Consider the following 21,869-nt stretch of genomic DNA (forward strand, 5'->3'; position numbering starts at 1 on the left):
TAAAGTCAGAGGCAGGGATAAAGGGAGAAAGGGATAATGGTGGATTTCTCTAAGGGATGCGGCTGATGGTGGACAGCCAACCATGACTCCAAACCTCCGTACTCTCGGGTGAATGGTCATGATTGACAAGACATCATGTGGTTAGTCTTCTATGCTGCTAAGGCAATGGTCTCTCTATAGAGTCTCAAAGGTAGCAGAGACAAGTGGAGAAGTGTCTGTGTGAAGCTTCTTGCATATGGCTCTCATCACCCTGATCAAAGAGCAATGTGTCCATCTACATTCATGAATAAACAGACGGATCACCCATCTCGACATCCAGGATATCCTTTACCTGGAAGGTGTGGGCAGGGATGTCATGTCTAGACAGAGGCCAAGTGAAGGGCTTAGCACTTAGAGTCATAGAGCAATGCAGCACAGAAACAGGCCCTTCGGCCCAATTGGTCCATGCCGACTATGGTGCCCTCCCAGTTAGACCCAATTGCTTGCATTTGGCCCATATCCCTTTAATACTCTCTCATCCGTGTACTTATCTAAATGTTTTTTAAATGTTATTAAACATGCCTCAACAACTTTCTCTGGCAGCTGATTCCATATACGCACCACCCTCTGCGTGAAGAAGTTGTGCCTCAGTTCCCTATTAGATCTTTCCCCTCTCAACGTAAACCCATGCCCTCTGGTTTTCAATTCCCCTACCCTGGGAAAAAGACTATATATATTCATCTTATCTATACCCATGATAAGGTAATTCTCTTACGTTCCAAGGAATAAAACCCTAGCTTGGCCAACCACTCCCTATAACTCAGGCCCACTAGTCCAGGCAATATTCTTGTAAATCTTCTCAGCACTCTTTCCAGTTTATCAATGAACAGGGTGACCAAAACTATACACTGTACTCCCAAGTGTAACTTCACCAATGACATAGACAACTGAAACATAATGTCCCAACTCTTATACTCAATGCCCAGACTGATGAAGGCCAGTGTGCGAAACGCCTTCTTCACCCAAGCTGGGAATCGAACCCGGGTGCCTGGCACTGTGAGGCAGCAATGCTAACCACCGTGCCACCGTGCCGCCCCTGGGCTGCTATGAGTAAATGTCTACCAAGATGCCCTTTAAATATGGTGCTGGAACCTTTGAACCCATGAGATGATGGCATGCAACTTCCAGCCCACCCTGCCACAAACTTTGCTGAGCTCGGCATGGAATGCATAATTAATGAGCTGAAAAGTAGAAGAGTGTGCATGTTCACCCACTCAGCAGGAATCACGTTGACTTTCCCACCTGCCACTGCATGTAAACTCCAGAATGAAAAACTCCACCCATTGACTTAATGTTAGTGAATGCACAATAAATTGCTTCTTCATCTTACTATCAGGGTACTGCACACAAATAATATCCTGAGCTGTAGGGCTATCGTTCACCACAACAACAGATCTAAGATTTTGGATTGGGATTTGATTGAATGCAATAGTGACAGTTTTGAAGATGTACTATCAAAAGATTATATGAAAATATACTCCTAAAAATATACAATGGATTCTTTTTATTGTTCTTATACTTAGATACCATTAAGCAGCATAGAATCAAGATAAATTATTTGCATTAAGATTGCTCATGGGTTAGTTACATCTTGTACTGATCACCAGAGTAACACAGATAAAAATTGTGATTTGGTTTGCTTTAGAGAGATCCTATGTCAGTTCATGGGGGAAAAAAAACTGAAGCAAAATACAGAAAACCATGTTCTCAGATTCATTGAATGCATACTTTCTTGTAAACCTTACAAATCTGAAAACATTACGTAACTGATAGGATCACTTATATTTAGTGTTTCCAAATAAAAAAGGTGGCTTGCGGTGGTGGGGGCATAGAGGCCAAAGCACATTCATGCAATGCATCCTGGATTGAAAGTAATATTACTTTCTTTCACCCAGTTCGTAACTACATTGGGAATTTATCTTATGTCCTGCTTTGGTGACTGTTGCTTGGTCAATTGGGGAAAATCAAAGAGCTTACATCCTTGGATGGTTCAAAACATCCTACTCACCTGAAACAGAAGCCTGGGGTTCACCACCAAGAGAGTTATAAAGGAGAAAAATAACTTTAAAATAAGTTATGTATCTTTGTAATGCTGTATTTTGACATTCTTTGTTCTTAATTATAAATTACTTGTCTAATTTCTAGCTTCTGTTATTGCTGTTATTTATACAACAGTCATATTTAAGCAAGATGGCAAAAGACAAAAGATAAGTTTACTGTCTCGCAAAGGTTTTCATGGATTATTCAAATATTCAGAGCCCATATTTGTCTGAAGCTAATGTGTATTCACTGTCTTCCAACTGTGTATCTACTGATACTGTAATATTGGGCCCGATTCTCCCATCGCGACCCGCAACTTTTCTGGGTCCAGTTGGAAGAATCGCATCGTCGGCCTTTTTCCAGTATTTGCGCATGCGCCGGAACGCATGCGCATCTCCCAGAACCGGAGAATAGTCGGTGTCCAGACCACGCTGGAAATCGGCAGGAAGACAGGTGAGTGATTTGAATATTTTTTTAATGTGTTTTGCATGTGATTATCGGGAATTTGTCAGGCCCGATTGAATTTCCCACCCTGCCAGGAGTACTCCATTCCAGCAGGGTTCAGATTAGCTCCCCACGTTCAGGGAACGAGTGGGAGACCCCACCGGAATGAAGGAGGGGCAATCGGGGCCCCCCAGCGGGTCGGGCAGTGAGGGGGTGGTGCCCCCAGGGCATGGGCACCCTGGCAGTGCCAGCCTGTGCACCCTGGCACTGCCCAAGGGGCAAAGTGCCCATGCCCAGGGGGCACCTTGACACTGCCCACTGGGCATTGGGCAGTGCCAAGGGAATGGGGTCTATTGTGGGTGGGGCCTAGGGGTGGGAGGTCCCGCTGCCGCTCTGCATGGCGATCAGTCTGGGCTGGAGGGAGGCCAGTGATCGGGGTGGGATGGAGGGGTGGGGTGGTCTGCCAGTGGGGGTCTGCCTCCTGATCGAGCTGGCCAGCAAGTGGGGAGTCTGACAGATCGGGACCACTGCGCATGCACAGAGTTCCAGAGCTGTCAGCGTCTGGTGTGAATAGCACCCACCCCCGAGCTTTTAATGAGATCCCTGATTGTGACCTCAGCATTGCACAGAGTGGGGAGATTCAGGTCTGAAGTTGCCCACTGAAAAAAAACAGTCGTGATCTAGAACAGTTTTCCCACCAACTCAGCACTTTTGGGAGAATCGCCCACATTACTTCTGAATCTACAGTGAAAAAGCTATTAATATCACAAGTTCTGTCATGATTCCAAGCTATTCGGTTCTTCATCAATATTCTAGAGAATAACTGTAATTCATTTCTCAAATGACATCTCAAAACCTTCCCATTAAAGAAAGGGACAATTACCATGGCAAAACATTTTTTAAAATTAGTTTCTGGTCCAAAGCATAGGCAATAACTAAATTAATTAAAGGCAATTATCCAATCCGGCGACTTGAATGATAAATATGTACCATCCAAATTTCACTCTTGTACTTTTCAATCTGTCTTAAATGCAATGATTAGACAAATTATTATATTTTTAATCATATGATAATCCATCACTTTTGATCATTCATTTTAGTGTATAGTGTGCTTGCAACAAATTGACTTTTTCTTGACATTACTTTCTCTTCAAATTGATTTTTTATTTTTTGTGAGAGATGAAAATTTGCAATGCTAATACACCACATACTTATAAATATTGAAAAATAAAACATAGGACAATTTAAACCTTAATGTTTACTAGGAATTTTTATTTTGTGTGAAACAGTCTTGGTTGTCCCTTTAAGTTATCTTTTTAAATATAAAGTTCTATTTGCTGTGGGAGAAGCAATAAGTATGAAGTTGAGCATTGCCAAATTGTTAAATGAAGAATGTAGAGATTTTCTATGATGTCACCCATACTAGATTTAATACTATAATCAATTGTGGCTACATCACCTCTTCAAGGTTGTTCATCTGTGTTGCGACTTTTCGTATGTACGAGTGAACCTTCATCATATCGATGCTATACAAGGTTCCTTCCAGTAGATCAACCAGGGACTGCAACTAGAACAAGACCATAAAATGCTAAGTTAGACAATGTAGAGCACTTAGCTTTACAAAGGATCATTTTTTAAAAGCTTTCTTTCTCAATAGATGTCACTTTCAGAATTTGCAGAATTTTAAATCCATAATAATCTCGAGAAGGTTTCAACTAAAATATATTTTTCTATCATTCTGTCTTTCTCTCAGAAGTCATTAATTCTTTGCTGAGCAGCAGGTTCACAGGTCTGAATATCCTGCAGTATACAGTCCAAAAAGCTATTTTTCATGCATGAGACAGTAATATGGGTGTCAGCAGACTGTTCTATTCTTGGCGGTTTCACTGCCAAGCCAAATCCTGTCCTCACCTGATGTCCAAATGTTCAACTTGCCAAAATAGGCTCTTAGCTAATGATCAGAAATGGGCGCCAGAGCTATCGTTTTCCCTCCCTAAGTCAGGTTGCTGAGGCAACCCCAGATAGAATCCCTATAGTGCAGAAGGAGGCCATTCGGCCCATTGAGTCTGTGCCAACTCTTCAAGAGAGCAAATTACCCAGGCCACCCCCACCCCAACCCTGTGCATTTATCATAGCTAATCCACCTAACCTACACGTCTTTGGACACTAAGGGGCAATTTAGTATGGTCAATCCATCTAACCTGCACATCTTTGGACTGTGGGAGGAAACCAGAGCACCCAGAGGAAACCCACGCAGTCAAGGGGAGAATGTGCAAACTCAACACAGAGTCACCCAAGGCTAGAATTGAACCTAGGTCCCTGGCGCGGTGAGACAGTAGTGCTAACCACTGTGCTGCCCACAGATGAAATTGGGTAACTCAACAGAGGCTGGGAATCCAGCAAGAGAATTTCAGGTTTCTATAGTTCAGTCACTCATTGCTTTAGCAACTGCGCCATCGAGGAATCAGAATATTACCTTATTTAAATGAAGGGATCTCTCCTGACTAGCTCATGATTTGTCAGAGACTATGGTGTTTAATAATGTTAGGAGTATGCCACGTAAGGCATAATGCATTATTCTGATGTTAAAGTGGAAATGATGCTTTGGCTGAACTTTTACTTATCTGAGGCATGGGGAGTGGGTGGATCATAAAGTCACAGGGGAACAGAAAGCAAGGACTCCTCAGCATGCTGTGGAGTTTGAACAGAGTACCTGTAATATCACCAATTGATTGACTGGCTTGGCTTCAAGTTAAGCAGGGCACCTGGTTGATGTAAGCTGCAGAAACAGGTATATTCGTGGGGCAGGGTGGGTTGCTAATCATGGGCTCCCAGTTAGGAAGTGGACGAGGGGAGGATTGGAGGCTTGTTTGGAAACGACTGCTCTGACTCCTGATGGGGACACTGGGAGCCTGTTTGGGTGGCAGCAGAAGAGGCCAGAGACATAGGAAGTGGGAAAGAGACCTGGGAAGGAAAGTTCGGGGCTTGGAGGGAAAATCGCTTCACTGCTAGGGTGGAGGTCAGAAGTTGGATGCCTGTGGTAGGGAGATCAGAGGCCTAGATGGGGTGTGGGGTTTTAAGGTTTATGGGACTCGAGGCCTGATGGGGGATGATCCCTGCCCTGGTGAAGGGATTGAAGGCCTCATGGAGAAAGTCAGAAAGAGTATGCAATTGTGGGGGTTCTTTGGGTGGGCATGCTGGATTCAGGAGGTATGTGTAAAGGCACTCTCCTCCTGAATCCAAGTCCTTATCTGGATGTAGTTGCCGGATTCCCTGTGGTGTGGGAAACCTGGCTAACCAGGGTTAACATTTGAAAGCTGGAACAAAAGCTGAATTACAATGAGGATCTTGATGTGGAGATGCCGGCGTTGGACTGGGGTAAACACAGTAAGGAGTCTAACAAAACCAGGTTAAAGTCCAACAGGTTTATTTGGTCGCAAACGCCACTAGCTTTCGGAACGCTGCTCCTTCTGTAAATTCTGTATTCTGTAAATTGAGTTTGTGTCTTTATATGCCCTATTTGCTGTTTGTTAGCAGAACTCCCACTCACCTGACGAAGGAGCAGCGCTCCGAAAGCTAGTGGCGTTTGCTACCAAATAAACCTGCTGGACTTTAACCTGGTGTTGTTAGACTCCTTACTGTGTTTACAATGAGGATCCCAGCCTCGCTGTTGCATTTAAAATACTCCCTGTCTCCTTGGAACAGGTTGGTTGCCCTCCCATCTTGCGGTCTCCATTAAAATAGGAAGTGGGTGGATTTGAGTCAAGAATTGGGAATTTAAGACTTTTAACACCCACCCCCTCCCATCCAGCTGACCAAAACCAGGCTGTTAGATTAGATTAAAATTCCACGCCTTTAAGTCCACATAAGCTATTGTAAATTTGTAGAAGCCTGAAATAAATTAGAGTTTAACTGTTGTTGCTGAGGAAAAGTCACAGTTTGCCAAGAATTTGCAAATATCCAACCCTAGGCTAATTTACAAAGTTCCCCAGCAACATCAAATAAACCGTAACTTTTCAGTTATTCAGCTGTGATGTTTTGCATTTGGCATTATTATATTTGGAATGTGATAGCTGGTTTCACATTTACATTCATGAACTGTATTACTCAACCATTTTCTATTTGCTACAGATGTTACTTGGAATTCAAAGGGAAATGTTTCTGATTCTTTTATATAATTTCTAAAATAACTTTAATTGAACTACCACCTCTTTTGATTCCTCCACTGTTGCTAAGTTGTTGGACTGCTTATCCAACACCCAGCACTGGAGGAAAATAAATTTCCTCCAATTAAATATTGGGAAGATTGAAGCAATTATTTTCGATCACTGCTCTGAACTCCATTCCCTTGCTACCGATTAACCTACCAGGAGGTGGTAGCATAGTGGCAATGTCATTGGACTAACAATGCAGAGACCCAGACTGACGCTTTGGGGACATGGGTTCAACGGCAGCTGGTGGAATTTAAATTCAAGTGATAAAATTTGGAATAGTCTCAGTATTGGTGGCCATGGAAGTATCATTGATTGTTGTGAAGTCCCATCTGGCTCACAATGTGCTTTAAGGCACACCCCCGCTCATTGGCGGCATGTTTCCCCACCCCTCCCTGACATGACTGCTGGTATTGGGGCCCCCCTTCATGACCCCCGACATGCCCCCCCTTCATAGCCCTCTTTCATGCCTCTGTCATGCTCCACCCGTTCATGATCCCTACTCAGACTCCTTCCCCCACTGAGGCCCACCCCCTTGGCACTGCCCCGATATACTGGCAATGCCCACCGAGCACTGTCAGTGTGCCAGGTTGGCACTGCCAGATGAGCACTGTCTAGCCATGCATCCAATCACCGAGCTACAGTCCCAGGCCTGCTAATGATATGCAAAATACATTAAAATTCTCATTTAAATAAATTATGCAGCTCCACGCGATTTCAGGTGCAAAGCTGACGGCACTGGAAATCTGGCTGCCGGAGACACGCGGAGGGGAGCCCGCAAAACGGCTTCCGCTAGAGTCTCCCGGCCTGCTGCGCTACAAAAGCGGCACAGCAGGCTGGGAGAAACCCCCCCCCGCCATGTAGAATGGGCTAAGCATATTTAAGTGCCTTTCTGGACTAGATTCTGTTTGTGCCAGAAGGAACAGTGATTGCAAACTATTTGGCGCCTGGCACGAAACCAGTTTTTAAGCCCACATGCAATTTTCTGGGATTGGCGCAATCTGCCCCAGGCACAACAAGGCCAGAAAAATCGCAGCTATGGTAAATGTTATAAAAACCTAACTTTAAGATTTAGGTAGTCAAGCAACACAAGCTCAATCTTAGAATAGCAATCTTAAGTTAGTTTCACACAGTTTATCAGTCGGGTTCACAGTGTGGCTCACTTATGACTGCTAGAAGCCACATATATTCACACACAGACAGAAAGATCATGTCCATGTAGTACGTCTTTTCCTGCGAAACAAAAACTTGGGGACAACCATTCCAAGGCTCATTCCCCATGGCAATGCCTTGACCAGAGTCAACCTGCCCGGTTTGAATTTGAAACAAAAGCTTGGCAGTAGACAGTTTACTATTCTGTGCTGCATTCTCTATGGCAACACCTCTACCAATCTTAGTTCACTTGCCGACCAATCAGCACTCTCTTCTCATGCAGTATAAAGAGTTGTTCCCTTCACTGTTGTTTATCTTCCAAGCTATCCTGATAAGTGCAAAGATGAAAAGCTTTGACAGCGTGTCCCTTTTTTCAGCCATTTTCAAGTTACATCCCACCAAAGGATTATTTATGAAGCTACATCTTATGTGGCATAATCTTTATTATACATAATCTAACCCATATAGTATTCATTTTTCAGACTTACCAGACACAATAGAATTTAATTTTAATAAATTTAATGGACATCAACAGAAATTGGTTTTGGATTTTCAGATTTTTTAGGTATTCACTTGACATTGTATTTCAGGCGTACCTTAAAGAATTCTGGAGCCTGCTTTCTGAGCTTTTCCATTCTCCACTCGTTTTCACAAGGGTTGAGAGATGATGGGGGAGCTGTACAGGAACACTTACAGTCTGTCCCAGAGCTAACAGTTTCAACTGTGTAGAAGTCTTCAAAACGTAAGCTGCCATTTCTGATGCGACTGCAAGCATCCTTTGTCAGAGGTCTCATGATGCACTTGCAACGGCAGTCTGACCCCTCAGAAATCATCTGAACTTGGTCATTTTCCCCAAACAACTGTGGAAGTAAAAATAATTGGTTTAGCAGAAGCATATAAACCAAAGTCAATGAGGTTCAGTGCTTTTTACGGGCCTATCTTCATAGCACTAAGAACGAGTGTGTGTATGAAAGAAAGAATTTAAATTTATTTACTGCCTCTCACATTTTGGCATGTTCCAATGCAATTCACAGAGAAATAAGTATTTCTTGAAATGTACTTACTTTTATAATTAAGCATATAACTTCCAATTTGCACACAGCCAGCTCCACACACAAGAATGAAAGAAATGACCAGACAATCTGTTTGTGATGGTGTTGACTGAGGGATATGTATTGGACAGAATACGCATTGAATTCCCCTTCACTTCTTCAAAATAGTGGAATATAAACCTGAGAGGACTAAGAGGTCCTCAGTTTAATCTCTCAAACAAAAGACGGTACTTTCAACAATGTAGCACCCTACAGTATTGTGCTAAGGTGTTAGCCTGTATTGTGTGCTTTCATTTTTGAAATGAAGCTTGCACAACTCCGAACGAAAAGTGCTACAAAAGGGTCACAGCAGGTACCTTGGCCAGATTTTTCTGGGCGTTTTCGCCGACAGGATCTTCCAGTCTCGCTGACGGCGAATGCCTAATGAGGTTTCCTGACGGTGGTGTGCATAGAATGGGAAAATATGTTGACAGCGGTGGAATCAGATGTTCCTGCCACCAGGACCACCTCCACCACCACAAAGCACACCATAGAGGAAGCGGAAAATCCCATCCCTTTGAACAATCCTCAATATAACAATATTTGGTGTTATAGCTCATTTATGACATCCCAATGCCAGTCGAAGAATGCCAGTGCCCAACCCTTCCAATCCCAAAGCCAGGAATTGGATGCAGGTGCCCTCACTTGGTTCTCTCGCACTCTAGCCAAAATGCCCAATCCAGAGGGCTCCACAAATTCAGCCTATTGTCTTCTAAGTGACATGAGCATTATAGCATATTATTCTAGAGTTGTCAACCCTTCCTGATTGTCCAGGAGACTCCCAGCCACGAATGCAGCTTCACACGTGTGCATTTCCTTCACCTGCTTATGACAAGCTTAGTAAGAAGTCTCACAACACCAGGTTAAAGTCCAACAGGTTTATTTGGTAGCAAATACCATAAGCTTTCGGAGCACTGCTCCTTCGTCAGATGGAGTGGAAATGTGCTCTCAAACAGTGCAAACAGACAAAATCAAGATGCAGAATACTGATTAGAATGCGAATCCTACAGCCAGCCAGGTCTTAAAGGTACAGACAATGTGGGTGGAGGGAACATTAAACACAGGTTAAAGAAATGTGTATTGTCTCCAGACAGAACAGCTAGTGAGATTCTACAAGCCCAGGAGGCAAGCTGTGGAGGTTACTGATAATGTGACATAAATCCAACATCCCGGTTTAGGCCGTCCTCATGTGTGACATTCTTTAACCTGTGTTTAATGTTCCCTCCACCCACATTGTCTGTACCTTTAAGACCTGGCTGGTTGTAGGATTTGCATTCTAATCAGTATTCTGCAACTTGATTTTGTCTGTTTGCACTGTTTGAGAGCACATTTCCACTCCATCTGACAAAGGAGCAGTGCTCCGAAAGCTTATGGTATTTGCTACCAAATAAACCTGTTGGACTTTAACCTGGTGTTGTGAGACTTCTTACCGTGTTCACCCCAGTCCAACGCCGGCATCTCCACATTATGACAAGCTTCCCAGTTCTCAGAACATCTTGCATGACAACTGCTACTACAAAATCACAAGCAAAGACAGTTAACCATAAGCAATCCCTCCTTTATAAAGTAGATGCAACGTCATTTGCAAACTCAGTCAACATGTCACATCACATCATCAACATGCGGTCAAATGTTTTATGAGCACACCTCCAAAAATATGTCCAGGTTTGATAATCCTACCTTCCAGCAGTACAATCCCTCCCGTCCCCCCTCTGTTTTCTGAACCTTCCTGATTCCCACCCTCATAACAGGGCCAATCAGTTGGTCTCCACTCTCTGCAGTGGTGGGAGGTTGACATCATTGAGCTGGAAGCTTCTGTGCCCTGTTATCCAGCGAGATTGCAGATACTGCAGCAAAAAATACAAATGCAAAGATCACCCAGGCTAGCAGCCACAGCAGTGCAGGAGAGATCCATGCCCCTATTCCAGGAGTATTAGCAATCCTATCAATGATCAGCTTAACGTGTTTTAAAGTGTATTTTCAATTGTGACAAAATATTAAGTTTCAACTTCATTGTTTAATGTTATGTTTAGCTGTGTCATTTTCAAATAATTTTCAAAGCAAATCCAGAGCCCATGCTGTCACATTGCCTCAGGTGCTGATGGAACAATAGAAGCATGGAAGGGGTTGTTTAATTTATGTGTAAATTTTTTGAAGCAAACAAAGGATACAGCTCTATAAACAAATGGCTAAAGTCCCGGCCTATAGATACATGGAAAACTCTGCTGCTGTAGATAATCGAAGGCAGCAAATCCTTCTGCTAAAGTGGTACATATAAATAATAATATATTTAAAAAAAGGTTTCTTGGGAGGTTACAAGGTTTCCATCAATTTCTTAAACGGTGGCACAGTGGTTGGCGCTGCTGCCTCACAGCACCAGGGACCCAGGTTCAATTCCGGCCTTGGGTGACTCTGTGTATGGAGTTTGCACATTCTCTCCATGTCTGTGTGGGTTTCCTCCGGGTGCCCTGGTTTCCTCCCATAGTCTAAAGATTATGTGGATTGGCCATGTAAATTGCCACTTAGTGTAAGTGCATGGGTTACAGGGATAGGGCGGGGGATGGGCCTGGTAAGGTGCTCTGTCGGAGAGTCAATGCAGACTCCATGGGCCGAATGGCCTCTTTCCGCATTGTAGGGATTCTATGATTTTATGAGAACCTAATGAAACTGAAAGTTGACAGATCACCTGGGTCAGATTCCCTGTATCCTAGAGTTTAAGAAGCGGTTAACTATAGAGAGCGCGAATGCTTTCATTTTGGTTTCCAGAATTCCCTAAATTCTAAAATAGTTCCCATGGATTGTAAAGCAGCAAACATAATCCCACTATTCAAGAAAGAAGGGAGACAGAAAACAGGGAAACAAAGGCCAGTTAGCTTGACATCAGAATAGGGAATGGACTCAATGGGCCAAATGGCCTCATTCTGTGCCATAATCACTATGAAAAGAATGCTAGAATCTATTATGAGAGGTGTGGTAACAAAGTGCTTGGAAAATCACATTATGATCAAACAGAGTCAGCACAGATTTCTGAAAAGGAATCACATTTGACGAACGTGTCAATTCTTTTGAAGTCATTTTTTGTCATTTGTGTGGCATGAATGTTACTTGTCACATATCAGCACAAGACTGAACATTGTCCAGGTCTTGCTGCAGGCAAGCATGGGCTGCTTCAGTATCTATGGGGTTGTAAATGATACTGAACACTGAGCAATCAGTGAACATCTGACCAAATGTTGGACAGAAGGTCATTTATAAAATCATAGAATTCCTGCAATACAGGAGGAGGCTATTCAGCCCATTGAGCCTGTTCTGACTCTCTGAAAGAGCATCTCACCCAGACCCCTCACCCCGCCCTATCCCCATATATTTATCAGGACTAATCCCCCTAACCTACAAATCTTTGGACTGTAAGGGGCAATTTAGCATGGTGTGATAGGTATGACACCAATTGTGTTGCCCTGAATCTCATGATTCAGAATGTGCCACAATGCCAATTATATTTGACCCCACCAGAATTTAGTGGTGGCTCAGGGATTTAATGGGACTCACATTTTCCATGGCTCCTGAAAGCTGCACAGCAAACCCTATTTGATTTTCCTGCGGCCTTGTAGCAGGTGCAGTCCCTTATTAGAAGGCTGAGTGGCCCTGGAAGAACCCAAACTGAGCATTGGTGAATGAATTATTGCTGAGAAAAAGCAGCTTGATAGGACTGTCAACAACACTTTCCATCACATTGCTGATGTTTGAGAATAGACCGATGGGATCAGACTTGTCCTGCTTTTTGGGGACAGGACATAGCTGAGCAATATTCCATACTGTTGGGTAGATGTCAATGTTGTAGCTGTAAAAGAACAACCTGGCTCAGGGTGGTGCTATTTCTGGAACACAAGTCTTCAGCACTACAGCTAGAATGTTGTCAGGTCCAAAGCATTTGCTGTATCAAGTGCCTTCAGCAATCATTGCTACCTAATTCAACAGCCCTTGAATAGAGTAAGGTGTACATAGCCAATGGGCTAAGTTAGTTGGCAGGGATCACAATACACAGTTGTCCCATGCCTGATGGAAGTGATACAAGCAGCATACAAACTTTGTGCTGCCGAATGGCCTCCTCCCGCACAGCAGGGATTCTATGATTGTGACATGCAGCCAGCACGAAATGCACAGCTCTGTGCAGGTTTGTGCAAAGTTAAGATCAACCAAAGATAGCCAACACTTCTTAGAGGCAACCTACACCTCTTAAAGGAGAAGTTCATTCTGGATGCAGTGGGGAGTGATTTGAAAGAGTTTCTGAGCAGGAAGAAATTGAAGTAATTGGGCAGTAGTTCATAGAGTGCACTTCCAGGCTCTCAATGCTGGAGGTCTTGGTGCAGAAGGTATAAAATGTCTTCTCTTTGCAGGGGGCAAGGAGGTCTTCCAGACAAGCATTTAAAAGGGATTGGAAGCAGATGGCCTTGGAAGTCAGTGCCAGGAGTCTCATCTGAGCGTCTGTCTACAATGCCTGACCTTGCACAAGTGGTCAGGGTCAGTGGATGCATCTTCAAATGCCATTTCCTATTTACCACAATACCAACCTCACTAGGAACAACAAGTGAAAAAAATTGTCACTATCTTACAAGACCTAACAATTCCACTGCCATCATAAAAATGGTCCCTTAAAGTCACATGTTCAGTCCTAGTCACACAACAAAAAGATTGCAGGCATTGGAAAGGGTATGGGGAAGAGCAATCGATTTCAAATATAGAGGGAATGAATTATAGAGAGAGAATATAGAAAATATCTTACAGAAACCTAAGCATATTTGCATTCATTTAAAAAAAAACTTCTCATCTGCCACATACAAATTGCCTTGGCGACAACAATGCTAGCTGACTAATGGAAGTTATCTTTTTATAATCCTAATATCAGATTCTCAAACAAAGCTTCCCTCCGTCTTTTAATTTTGTGGAATATATATTTGATGAACTTATACTTTTATAGAGGCAGATTACTCAAATGTTATTTATTTGTAGTATTTTGGATGCATTTATAGGACTGTACCATAATTACGACTAATCCAAGATGTTATTTTATATCATAATCCAATTTCATAACTCAGAATAAAAATGATGGATAGAATAAACTGAAAATCAAGGAACATGGTCACAAAAATATATGAGCAGTCCACAATATTCAATTCTAATAGCAGGACCAGTGTTTATAAGAGTTGGAACACTAAGTTGTTAAGAAGTAGACACAAGATACCAGCTTGTGTCTACTTCAATTAGTCATATGGCACAATGGTTAGCACCGCTGCCTCACAGTGCCAGGGACCTGGATTCGATTCCTGGCTTGGGTCACTGTCTGTGTGGAGTTTGCACATTCCCCCACGTGGGTTTCCTCCGGGTGCTCCAGTTTCCTCCCACATTCTGAAAGATGTGCTGGTTAGGTGCATTGACCCGAACAGACGCCTGACTGAGGTGACTAGGGGAATTTCACAGTAACTTCACTGCAGTGTTAATGTAAGCCTTACTTGTGACTAATAAATAAACTTTACGTTATAGTGCATTTGAACTAATATTAGCCCAAAATACATATTTTCAAAAGTGATTCTTACAGATGCTGGAATCTGAAACAAAAACAGAAGCTACTGGAAAACCTCAGCAGATCTAACAGCATTTGTGGAGACAGAATGGAGCTAACACTTCAAGTCTGGATGACTCTTCATCAGAGCTCAACAATGAGTCATCCAGACTTGAAATATTGACTCTGTTCTCCCTCTACAGAAGTTGTCAGACCTGCTGAGATTTTCCAGCGTTCTCTGTTTTTGTTTTAAAAAGTGTTTTCATACAAAATAGGTGTTTGAGTGCAATAAATTTCTGATCTGGTGACTAATTTGGTAATTTGTAGCTATACAGTGAGCTAATAGATGAAAAATAAGGCATGTTTCTCCACGTAACATTAGTGTCTGCATTTTTTAAAAGTCTGTTGGTTGTAAAGCTGGTACATTCCCAAGGATAAGGGAAGATTCTTTAAAAAGACAGGTTCTTTATTATGTGGTAGTAAGAGAAAAGAAAATGAAAGCAGTCATGATGAGAGTTTGGAAAGAACATGATTGACTGATTATTTGTCTTTAAAACATGGATTAAATTAATGTTTTCTAAATGATATTCATTGTCACTAGATATTCTGTAAATCATGATTTATATTGTTTTTGAACTCCACACAAATTAATCTAACTGGGATTTATTTGTGAGCAGCTGAATTTGAACCCTCGGGTCATGTGTGTTTGTCTCTATTTTAATTAATAACTTTACTGTGACTCCAAGTATATGTGTAGAGAAAATAATTGTCTGATTGTGAATGGGTGCTGACATGGTAGAGAATATTCAACAAAGCTGGCTGCAGCATTAGTGACCAAGCTAAATAGCTGCTAATTCAGTTTTATTTTATCTACGACTCTAATTGTGTTGTGTCCATTTCTAATAGTTCACTCGAGTGAACATGCCCAATTCCTGAAGTTCTTGTTGGAAAGAATTTCTCTACATTCCCTCAGGAAATGTTTCTTTGGCTTCAGACTTTACAAATTTCCAACTATGTGTCTTTTCAAATTAAAGATCACAATGTCAAATGTTCATCTCAGCATAAGCTCTAGTCTCCTTACTCAGCATTCTTCTCAGTTCAACAGTTTTCAAACTGGAGGCCTGTGACCAGCGGTGTGCCTCAGGGATCGGTGCTGGGTCCACTGTTATATGTCATTTATATTAATGATTTGAATGAGAATTTAGGAGGCATGGTTAGTAAGTTTGCAGATGACACCAAGATTGGTGGCATAGTGGACAGTGAAGAAGGTTATCTCGGATTGCAACGGGATCTTGATCAATTGGGTCAGTGGGCTGACAAATAGCAGATGGAGTTTAATTTAGATAAATGCGAGGTGATGCATTTTGGTAGATTGAACCAGGGCAGGACTTACTCAGATAATGGTAGGGCATTGGAGAGAGTTATAGAAGAAAGTGATCTGGGGTACAGGTTCATAACTCCTTGAAAGTGGAGTCACAGGTGGACAGTGTGGTGAAGAAGGCATTCAGCATGCTTGGTTTCATTGGTCAGAACATTGAATACGGAGGTTGGGATGTCTTGTTGATGTTGTACAAGATATTGGTCTGGCCACACTTGGAATACTGTGTACAGTTCCGGTCACCCTATTATAGAAAGAATATTATTAAACTAGCAAGAATGCAGAAAATATTTACTATGATGCTACTGGGACTTGATGGTTTGAGTTATAAGGAGAGGCTGGATAGACTGGGACTTTTTTCTTTGGAGCGTAGGAGGCTTAGGGGTGATCTTATAGAGGTCTATAAAATAATGAGGGGCATAGATCAGCTAGATAGTCAATATCTTTTCCCAAAGGTAGGGGAGTCTTAAACTAGAGGGCATAGGATTAAGGTGAGAGGGGAGATATACAAAAGTGTCCAGAGGGGCAATTTTTTACATAGAGGGTGGTGAGTGTCTGGAACAAGCTGCCAGAGGTAGTAGTAGCGGCGGGTACAATTTTGTCTTTTAAAAAGCGTTTAGACAGTTATATGGGTAAGATGGGTATAGAGGGATTTGTGCCAAACGCGGGCAATTGGAACTAGCTTAGGGGTTAAAAAAGAGGCGGCATGGACAAGTTGGGCCGAAGGGCCAGTTTACATGCTGTAAAACTCTATGACTCTATAACAGAGTGGGATACTTCACTTTGGAGTTCAATCTATCAAAAACATTTTAGCCAAACTTCCTCAGAACACTGTTAATAAGAAACACCGTAAACATTGCATTAGTTGCAGGACTTAAACGGGAGAGTGAATGTATACATGCATAACTGAATTACTCTTCTTATCTAAGAATGATGAGCACTAAAGGTCTATCTGAAACAAGAATAGGAGACATCATAACCAAGAAAAGGGGATGTCTAAAACAATAATTGAGCCAGAAGCTCCAGTTTCAAGTTCCAGCCCAGGACTTGATGGCCAAGGAAGATGCATTCATAATGTGGCCAAACAGATTGAGTATCAATCTGCAAATCCTTCCAATGTACCACAAAAGGCAGGCAGTAAGAGCGGGAGAGATTCCTGGTCAGCCTTGTGACGGAAAGAACATTGAAGCTTCCACCATCACTATCCATAGCTCTGGACTACAATGAGCATGTAAAGTAAATGCACTTTGTCACAGAACCTCAGACTCCCTGAGTGAAATGTAACACACCACCACCACCAAAAAAAAACAGAGAGCAAATTTAATAAACAGGTCCTGGTGACACACTGTGAAGACAATCCAGTACGTGGCTACCAAAAGGCCATAGTCCCAGCTGACTGGTGGTGATATAACCTGAGGATCACCATACCTCAGGCGATGGGAAAGATTGAGAAGGTGGGGCCTTCATGAATAACCTCAGCTGGCATGGGAATTGAACCTGCACTGTTGGCATTATCCTGCATCACAAATCAGCTGTTGAGGCAACTGAGCTAAACCAAACTGAGCTTAAAGGCCATGCAGAAACTAGATACAGTTTTTTTATGAAGTTGATTTTTATTTGGGCAGAGTTTATTTTTCTGTATAAATAAATCAATTAGTAACGACAGAACCAGAGACAAAAATGAAATATTAATATTGTGGAGGAAGGGTATTAGCTTAACACTCTGTACTAATGATCCAGTGGACTGCGCTCTGAGGGAGCAGGACATATGTAATTCCACAAATTGTGCATTTTGATCTTCAGGGGAAAGAGTACAAATTGGGGTCAGGTTTGTCCCTACCAGGATGAAAAGATTATGCAAATCTTGCTCTCTTATGACCTGGTCTCGTTGTTCATAAAATGACCTATTTTTACTTTACTAGTAAACTAGTAATTTTCAATTTACTGGAATTGTTTTGCAATCTTTCACACGCTCTCTTGCCTGCATACATTTTAACTCTGTGTCTCGCTCTCTTTTTCCTGCACATAACTGTTACAATCTGCCTTATTCTTTTTCCTGCATACAATGTCATTGTTTTGGCTGTTTCTGTTTTTCATATAAATGGACTTGCAATCAGCATACAAGTATAACCTGTCCCATTTACTGCGTGCATGTTTGACATCTTTCTCATCCACTTTATTATACAAGATCTCATTCATTACATTCTTGTCTGGCAAGATGATATAATTCTTACTAATGTAATTGTTATTCATGATAATCTACTAATGACTAGGTTAGCTGAAAGAAAATACAGTTAAAATCTGCTCCTATTTCTTCATTTTACTTTCTTCTTGAAAATCATCTGTTATACTTGAAGTTAGGTATGGAAAGTCATATTTTATTGAATACTTATAAGAACTAACTGCCCTTCTAAATAAGGACAAAGAACCTTTGAACAAATGCATTGTCACATTGTTTTGTTTTTTAAACTTAATGGGCAGGGATTTTGTGCCCTCGTTTGCCATGGGCATAAATGGCAACAGGGTGCAAAATGTCATTGAGGTGCTGAAAATGAGATTCACGCCAGAGAGATCTGATGATGTAATTATCCCTGCCCCCGCCATCAGTGACATAATGGGTTTCCAACAATGCGAAGAAGGGAATCCCATTTCAGTACATTTTAATATCATTAGTGGGCTTTCCTGCTGTATCATCCCCCCCATTCGCATCTCCCCCCTCACTGATGTGATGTCATATCGGTCATATCGACCAACATGAACCAGGCAAAGAGAACCTGCCAGGGGTACACAGGTAAGTACAGCTCCCAAAAGGGAGAGGGACATGTCTGGGCAGCACCTTGGCTGTACCTGGGCACTGTCCCCTTATTTATATATTTATTAGTGTCACAAGTAGGCTTACATTAACATTGCAATGAATTTACTGTAAAAATCCCCGAGTCGCCGCACTCTGGCGCCTGTTTGGGTACACTGAGGGAGAATTTAGCATGGCTAGCATGTCTTTCGGACTGTGGGAGGAAACTGGAGCACCCGGAGGAAACCCATGCAGACACGGGGAGAACATGCAGACTCTGAACAGACAGTGACTGAAGCCTGGAATCGAACCTGGGTCCCTGGTGCTGAGGAGCTAACCACTGTGCCACCATGCCACCCTCGACATAGGGTGAGGTTCCCATATGTTCATGGGGAGGGGGGGGGGCGGGTGATCCATGTTTTTATTTTATTTTACTTTGTTAAAAATTGCACTTGATCTCTGGAAGACCGATGTTGCCGGCGGGCCAGCTGCCAACATGACGTTGTGGGACCCACTTCCAGCTATTTGTTTTCTCCAAGTGTTTAAAAGTTTGGTGGAAAAGCCAGCAACGTAGCTGTATCTTCCCCCACATTTGGATCTCCCTCCTCACCAATGTGATGTTATGTCGGCATGGTCTACAACAAGTCTGGACTAACATGAACCAGGCGAAGAGAACCTGCCAGGGGTACACAGGTAAATTTGAGGCAGGCACAGACTACTTTTCTCACTTGGGACAATACTGAAGAAAATAAGAAAAATTCCGCCCAATGAGTTCTGAGCAGAACATGAACTGTGCCTTTTTAGTTTTATTAAAATTAATTTTATTTTCCTCACTAATGAATGAACAGCGACATGACTTTTATTCATGTTTGCATTCTTATTTGGGGGAAAAAAAATCATTTTTAATGAAATAGGTTGCGGTGGAGAAACCCCTCATTTTAGGTTGAAAGTTCCTCAAGAAGGACTAAACTTTCATCACTGGCTGGCCAGCATTTATTGCCCATCCCTTGTTACTTTTGTTCAGAGGACAGTTAGAGTCAACCACATTGCTGTGGCTCTGGAGTCACATGCAGGTAAGGACAGCACATTTCATTCCCTGAAAGATATTAGTGACAATATTAGTGATATTTCTGACAATCAACAATTGTTTCATGGTCATCAGTAGATTCTTAATTCCAAATATTTTTTATTGAATTCAAATTCCACCATCTAATGTGGCAGGGTTCAAACCCGGGTCCCCAGAACGTTATCTGGGTTTCTGGATTAATAGTCTAGTGATAATACCACTAGGCCATCGCTTCCCCTTGGTTACATGCTTTTTCTCAAAGAGAGATATGACAGCTATATAGTTACAGGATTTCAATTCAATCAGTTTGGATGTCTGCCACATGTAAAACTGTGACTTTATTTTTCCTGTGAATTGCATATTACTTAAATTATTTTTTTCTCCTACTCATTGCTGTAAATTAGGTATGACAATGTTTAACTTTAATTGCAGAATAAAGCTCCCCTATTTCATCAGTCCAATACTGTATTTCCAGTCCCAACAATAAGTGCTGTCCACTCTAAATAAAAGTACAGCTTTCGCGATGAATTGTACAGCATCCTTTGCTATGGATTTTCACCCACTAGAAACTTAATTGAAATTCAGATGTGAACTAATATATTCATTATCTTCCATGAGATATTTGTTGTCCTGACTTGCTCCCTTTAGCTCTTTGCCTTTCTTGTATTGTACTGTAAATCCCCTTTATTCATAGGCTCGCCATGTAAAGTGGCTGAGATCCCAACAACAATTATATCCAAAATGGAAAAATAATATTGTTAGGGCAGAAATTGAACTGGATGCAAAATGGAGGTAAAATCTTCAGTTTAGAAAGCCAACCCCCGCATCAAAACAGTGTAGAAGCACATCCAGACAATGTAAAAAAACAAACATGGAAAAACAATTATTTGCTGCACTTTAATGGCCTCTCGCAATCCCTTTAAGGATCACTGGTTAAACTGCTTTAGACCCATAAAAACTGAGAGCCTGATCCCAGTTTATTTTGCCAAATTTGGTCTAATTGGTGGTCTAGGTGGGCAACCCAGGCACTTGGAAGTTTAATGGCAATTACTGTTTTTCCAGGCGTTATGTCAGTTGCATGAGAATGCACAAAGAAATTGAACCCTGCACAGGACTTTTCTACCGAAACAAAATCAAGCAAAGATTCTTTACCGACAGTTTTGAAAGAATCTACATTTATATTTTCTTTATTTTTTAAAAGTCATTAGGAATGTTGCAGAACTCCAACTGAGCATGGCAATGACACAGTGATTAAAATTTTAACCTGCAAAAGACATTGCTTCCAGATTTAACAGATGTGGGCAATGTAAACTTACATTCTAGATTAGAACTGTGGTTCATCATCACAAAAGAGTTAATTGAGTTTGGTCTGTGGAGAAAAATAAATCTTCCTGCAGGAAACATTGACCCTGCTATTCATTCTCCACAGCTAGGATCTGGAGTTCCTAATAATACCAGAGATGTGATGCATTATTATTCTAATTCGAACTGTAAGCCAATGAATAGCTGAAAATAATTTCTGCAATGTTTGACTTTCCTAGCGCCCAGGTGGCTATAGACTGCACCCATGTAGAAATTAAGACACCTGAGGAACAGACAACAGCATGCATCAGAAGAAAGATCTTTCACTCCATTAATCTTCCAATGGTCTGTGATGGAATATAAAAGAATCATACAAGTCTGTGCCAGGCTGTTGTGATAACACCTTTATTAAGCTAGTGGCTTTTGCTACCAAATAAGCCTGTTGGACTTTAACCTGGTGTTGTGAGACGTCTTGCTGTCTGTACACAAAAAGCAGGACAACTGTAATCTAGCCAATTACCGCCCCATTAGTCTACTCTTGATCATCAGAAAAGTGATGGAAGGGGTCATCAACAACGCTATCAAACAGCACTTGCTTGGTAATAACCTGCTCACTGATGCTCAGTTCTGCCAGAGCCAGTCAGCTCCTGACCTCTTTAAAGCCTTGGTTCAAACATGGACAAAACAGCTAAACTCCAGAGGTGAGGGGAGAATGAGCACATTTGACATCAAGGCAGTACCTGACCAAGTATGGCATCAAAACTGGAGTCAACAGGAATCGGGGAAAAACTCTCC

The 21,869-nt window shown here is 42.0% G+C and overlaps 1 protein-coding gene across 3 annotated transcripts in view; it reads right to left on the reverse strand.

The window, feature by feature from the left end:
- LOC144502500 (olfactomedin-like protein 2A) overlaps positions 1–21,869 on the reverse strand; it is a 58,972-nt gene that overhangs the window by 23,366 nt on the left and 13,737 nt on the right. For 2 of the 3 annotated variants that reach the window (XM_078226506.1, XM_078226504.1), the window contains 2 exons: positions 8,483–8,746; positions 3,983–4,090 (listed from right to left, as the gene is read on the reverse strand). In XM_078226506.1, coding sequence (XP_078082632.1) covers positions 3,983–4,090; positions 8,483–8,719 — 345 coding nt within the window. In that variant the 5' untranslated portion in view covers positions 8,720–8,746. Of the gene's footprint in view, positions 1–3,982; positions 4,091–8,482; positions 8,747–10,657; positions 10,825–21,869 lie in introns of all 3 variants that reach the window. The other variant, XM_078226505.1, reaches the window with a different exon arrangement.

The sequence above is a fragment of the Mustelus asterias genome, chromosome 13 (assembly GCF_964213995.1).
Source record: "Mustelus asterias chromosome 13, sMusAst1.hap1.1, whole genome shotgun sequence".
NCBI classification, from domain to species: Eukaryota; Metazoa; Chordata; class Chondrichthyes; order Carcharhiniformes; family Triakidae; genus Mustelus; species Mustelus asterias.